Source organism: Typopeltis vanoorti, chromosome 8 (genome assembly GCF_054136105.1).
Source record: "Typopeltis vanoorti isolate ZY-2024b chromosome 8, IOZ_Tvanoo_1.0, whole genome shotgun sequence".
Classification (NCBI taxonomy): Eukaryota; Metazoa; Arthropoda; class Arachnida; order Uropygi; family Thelyphonidae; genus Typopeltis; species Typopeltis vanoorti.
Genome location: NC_143556.1, coordinates 25,273,040 through 25,279,039, shown reverse-complemented (window position 1 = coordinate 25,279,039; position 6,000 = coordinate 25,273,040). Strand labels below are relative to the sequence as shown.

The 6,000-nt window shown below is 35.8% G+C and overlaps 1 protein-coding gene across 2 annotated transcripts in view; it reads left to right on the top strand.

The window, feature by feature from the left end:
- The first annotated feature begins 225 nt into the window (after positions 1 to 225).
- Positions 226 to 6,000, top strand: part of LOC150103860 (protein SCAI) — a 399,077-nt gene continuing 393,302 nt past the window's right edge. For both annotated transcript variants that reach the window (XM_090396561.1, XM_090396560.1), the window contains exon 1: positions 226 to 545. In XM_090396561.1, coding sequence (XP_090252687.1) covers positions 448 to 545 — 98 coding nt within the window. In that variant the 5' untranslated portion in view covers positions 226 to 447. The remainder of the gene's footprint in view (positions 546 to 6,000) is intronic.

Here is a 6,000-nt window from a genome sequence, read left to right as displayed (position 1 = left end):
CAGTATGAATTTGGAACCATACTGGAACTTGAAATGTTAAAAAAAAAAATGTGAAGACATCGACTTAGCGAGTGAAATATATGTGGTGCAAGGATTTACAGTAATTTATTGATGCACATTAGAAAATTGAACGGATCGATGTAATGTATGTATATAGAAATGATCTCTTCTACCACGGGATGTCTCTGATGTGATATCTGTATTGGTACCCATGAAATAGTAGCTTTAGGTTGTTTTGCATTCTGTCAACGAGGAAGAAAAAGAAATAAGTTACATTGCTTAATTTTGAAATTAGTAGCGAGAGTAATTAATCGATTCAAGTCACACTGGTGTGACTTGTGTTAATTTCTGTGCTGAACATTTTGATTGCTACCGTACAGAATTTCGCGATCATTCAAACGCCCTGCACCACATTTGAAGGAAACTTCCCAACATGCATCACGAAGGATGGCAATCATGAGCGAAATAGAGGAGCAAGAGCGAAAGATTGTGAATGAATTTTGTCATTTTCTCGAGAAATCGAAACAACTCTTTAATGGATTGAGGTGAGAATTTAAAGTCTTCTGTTAAAGGACATTGCTTAAATTGCTTTCTAATCGTGATGTTAATTCGTGTATAAGGTTAAAAGTTGTGGGTTAGGATATATCACATATGTATGTTCATTAATAACAAATTTATTGGAATCTTCAATTTAAAGGATCGAAGAATGGCAATCCTGTATGTGAAGATAATCCATCTAATTGTCTTCATTGTTAGAGAAGCATAGGTCTTAATAGGTATTCTCTGAACATAATAAAAATTGTATTTATTTGCTAGTCGATAACGCTGAATTTATTTTTAGTTCGCTGAGAAATTTTTCACTGTACGATTCGTGTTTTTGAAACAAATGTGATTGGTTATTAATCTTTGCCATAAGAACATCTGCATCAGGAGAGCGGCTGCACGATCCTTCTAGTGATTTTCAGCTGATGCATGATTCAAAGAGTCGAAATTTTTCTTCGTAAACTTATCATACGAGAAGATTCAACCTTAAGAACAGGTACAAACAAGTACCACATTGCTAAATGTGGTAACACAAACTAAGGCATTGGTGAAGAGATGCAGTTTAGCAGTTATTTTCCTTTGATCACCCTCTAGAAAAGTTTCCTTTAGAAACGAGTGTGGGAATAATCCAAAAATCACACACACAAAAATTAAATAGCTCAACATTTAATTTCAGAAAAATTTTAATATTTTTCTGAAATTCTAAGTTTTATTAAAAAATATGGTTTCAGTAGAGAGAAGTTTTTTTTATCTCCAGTATCAAGATGTAAACAGAATCATGTAATATGTATAAGGTCGTGATATGAATGAATGTGGTTGCAGTTCTCAGAGATAAGATATCTAGCTATGTTGTTGTTATTATTATTATTATTATTATTATTATATGGGTATCTCCATGGAGTCAGAAGACTCATCACAGGAGACCCAAACTATCAAAACAATATCTATCATACCTCTTCTTGAACTCATTTACAGACAAAGCACTCACAACTGAGTTAGGCAATGCATTCTATTCATTATTCATTCACCACTCTCCAAGCAAAAAATCTAGTTCTCACACCCTTGTTAACCACACTTTTCCTTAATTTCCATTGATGACCTCTTGTTCTTCCATCACTATCACACAGCTGAAACATTTCCCCTGCATCAATCTTATAAAACCTTTAAGTAATTTAAATGTTTCTATCATATCTTCTCCTCTCCGCCTATCAACCAACCTCTGTTGTGAGGTAATTACTACATGTAACAAAATGCGAAAGTCTACTGCTAGTAGAATGACCTTTGTAATTTTTCAATAATTTTAATTATTTTAAATTCAATAAATCATTGTTGATTTTACTGACTTTAAAAGGTCATGTTAGTTATTAAGTATGCAGGCTGAAACTATTCCACCACATGATGTCTCTGGTGATGTTACCATTGGTACTAATGAGCAGCCTTTGTTTATTTCTCATTCTTGTCAGTGGGAAGAAAAGTAAATAAGTTATAATTTTGAAGGTAGTATATATGTTAATTTCTGCACAATACATTTCAGTTGCTACCATACAAAATTTGCAGCTGTTCAAATGTCCTGCACCACAATTGAAGGATGCTATTTTTTTCATTTCTTAAAAAGTCACTCAGTTGATTATCACTTGAGGACAACTTCCAGTATCATTAACCCCCAATCGGCCATGACGTCTATAGATATCCAGCTAAATCTGGATATGATTCTGTAACACCTATTGAATAACACAGATAAGAAGTGCGATTTGGTCTCACTACTTCATCCACCTCGGCCAGTAGGGGAGGTTAAGCATGTGATGGTATGACATGTCACATGATTTATTGATATTGCATTTATCCAGCAGGGATCTTCTCTTTACTTGTATCAGAAATCACAGTAATCATTATCTGCAGTGATTTGTCTGGGCAGGTTATAATTGCATATCTTTTTATTGTTTTATTTGTTTACTAATGTTTCAGAAAATTAACAGAAATTAATTTACATCACTGCTAAATATACTGATCAGGAAGAATAAGCTTTCGCCTTATTCTGTATTGCTCTATAGTAAAACCAAAAATGCCACCATTTGTTTGGAAGGACCAGGGTTTGAATAATCCCTGGGATGACAAAAAACACAAGGATATTTCCATAAAAGTTTTTTTTTTTTTTTTGCATGAAAATTTAGTGTTTACCTTTTCAAAACAAACTAGTCTAAAACAGACACAATATGCTCTTTTTGTTGTTATAATTATCAATACTATGCATGAATTTGCATTTATATTATTTTTTAAATAGCTAGATGTACAGTAGTAGTCCTTGGAGAACCTTTCACAAGGAAAACTCTAGAAAATAGAGGTAGATAGAATGAAAGAGTAGCTAAAGCATGTTCAGTGTGTTAGCAAGTGAATTATGTTGGGTAGCCTGCTGCTTTTGCTATAGGCCTAGTAAAAAAAGTGGAGATTTGATGGATGTCAGGTCAGTGGAATAGCACCTATGGAAGCACCTGCAGAAACAACAAATCAGAAATATATTTGTGAGATATTGAGATTTTAGATTTTTTTTGTATACCATCCTGAAAATGAGAATTCTCATATCTAAGAGTGAGATTTGTACCAAGTTTGTAACAGAGTATGTGAAAAAAAGTAACATTTTGAGCAGAAAAGGCTGCTAAGTTTTTAAGACTGATTCTAAACTATTGATATGTTGCCCCAGGAAAGATTAGTAATAACTATCAACCCAAGAAAAATGATCTGATTTCATTTGTCAGAGGTAAAGAGGAGGTGAATTATAGCAATCTACAAGACCATGCAATCAAACAAACAGAAGGCCAGGTGCTCCTTGTGAGAGAGAGATTATTATTATTATGTGACACCTCCAGGGAGTCCAAAGACTCATCGAGGGAGAGTGTGGCAACAGCATCGAACGATTGATCCCCGTCCAACTACTAACCATGCTCAAACTTGCTTAAGCCATTAGTAGCAGAGGCTCTACTCAACAAATTATTCAAAACCTTACTCCTCCAGGATTGCCCCCCCCCTCATTTTTTATTTAATAAAAAATAGAAAACAAGTGTAGCATCATTGTTCACTTTATGGAACTTCTGTTGACTCATTGTGATATATCATTAAAAAAACTTGGCCAGAAATTATTGGCATCAATGAGACCTGATTCTCAAAGAATGATATAGTTACAGGAAAAGAATGTAATGGATATTTTTTTCCCAGAAACATAGAGGAAATAAGGCCAGAAGTTGGGGATGTTATTAATGATAGCTGAAGAACTTCAACCAACAAAAATAGAAGTTAAAGAAGATTGTAGATCCAATGGAAATGGTTCACTTGAGGCTGTTTGGTGTGAGATAGAGACCAATAGGACAAAATATATTGTTGGTTGCTACTATAGACCCAGGCATCCAAAAAATGTGGACAGCATGCATCAGCAGATTAGCACAATGAGTACAAGCTGAGCAATTATCATTGGAGACTTCAACTATGGTGATATAGATTGGAAGGAGGAAAGGACACATGGCGAAATGAAATTTATATAGTTATTAAAGGATAATAACTGAAACAGTACATAATGGAAGAAACCAGGAATTTGAGATTGGATCTGGTAATACCATCAAAAGATCTATCTATAAATACAGTAGCAACTCTGCCACCAATCGGGGAAAGTGACCATGCAGTCATGTTCTGGGAGGTTGCTCAAAATGTAGAAATTTCAGTCAAGATAGGGTTTATGCTGAACTACAAAGCTGGTGATTATGCAAACTTAGAAGGCAACTTGGAGCAATGCTGTGGCATAAGCTACATGGAATGAATATCATTAGTGCATGGGAAGTGGTCATGGCTTGTGTGAGTGATGCAGTATCAGATTGCATACTGAGGGTCAGGAGGATAAACCTAGTAGGGATTAAGTGGATGGCTAACAATATAAAGCAGGAGCTGCAAAAAAAAAAAAAGAAAAAAAGAAAGCATATTGGAAGGAATATAAACAAGAAAGTGATCAGCCTGTCTATGAGCAGCATAAAGCACAAGCAAGAAGGGTAACTAGTATGGTAAGGAAGGCAAAATGAGATTTCGAGAGAAAATTAGCTAGCAGGCCAAAGTAAATCTAAAAGAGTTTTTTCGCTACATCGCTACAAGTGAATGGCAGTGCCTCTGACGAAGTTGGTCAGTCTAAGTCTCAGCTCTGGCAAAGTTCCAAAGGAGTAGAAGAAAGAGGGTAAGATAGTTCCATTACATCAGTGTTTCTCAACCTTTTTTTGGATCATGCCCCACCTCAACATCTCAAAGATCTTGATGCCACCCCCCCTCTAGCATAATAGTCAGCCAAGTTCTGAAAAAGTATAATGTAAATATGTATAAATATGTACATATACATTTTCTAATGGCCCCCCCTCCCCCCCAAAAAAAATTCAAATTGCCCCCCTGTGTGATGTATGCCCCACATTGAGAAACATTGCATTGCATAAAAGTAGCTCCAAGACAGAAGTAGCAAATTACAGACCAGTTAGTATCTCTGGAGTGGTGGTTAAAGTATTGGAAAAGTTGGTTTAAAGTAAAATTCAGGAGTGGGTGGAGAGGAATATATGATACTCTATAGGGGGAAGCATTGCTTTGTAAATGGTAGGTCCTGCCTCAGTAATTTATTCACATTTTATAATAAGGTGATGACAACAGAATTAGATAAAGGAAATGGCGCTACACCATGATACTGCTGGACTTTGCAAAGGCATTTAATAGAATATTGCATGGAAAACTATTACATAAGTTGGATCAAATGGGAATGGATATGAAGCTGGTTGCATGGATAAGGGTGGCTGATAGACAGACATCAGAGGGTGGTGTATGGTGGAGTGAATCAGGGTGACTAGTGGAGTGGTCCAGCATTCTGTACTAGGACCTTCTGTACTCTTTAATTTGTACATTAATGATATAGCAGAAGATTTAAAAGGGGATATTCAGTTGTTTGCTGATGATGCAAAAACTTGGGAGGGCAATAGTTGATAAAGGTGATATAGATATCTTACAGGATGATTTTGATAAATTGGAAATGTGGGCAAAGGACACTGGTTGTCAATGCAATGTTGTATAATTTAAGGTAATGCATTTTGGGATGAAAAGATTACACACTTTGTGTCATATTGGTGATACTGTTTACAGGAAATTGATGAGGCTAGGGATCTGGGGGGGGGGGATGATGGTGGATAGAGATTTTGAAGTTCAGAGGACATACTGCAATAGCTGGCAAAATAGCTCTGAGGATTATTTGAATGCTGAAGAACACATTGACATATAAAGATAGAGAGGTTATTATCTCTCTTTATAAGGCTACGATTCTACTGTGCAGATTTGGTCACCTGCATTTCTTGGGGATTGGGAGTTGGTTTAGAGGATTCAGAGACAAGTGACCAAGCTGGTGACAGGTCTCTGGAATGTTTCCTATGAGGATAGATTGAGGGTGTGTAG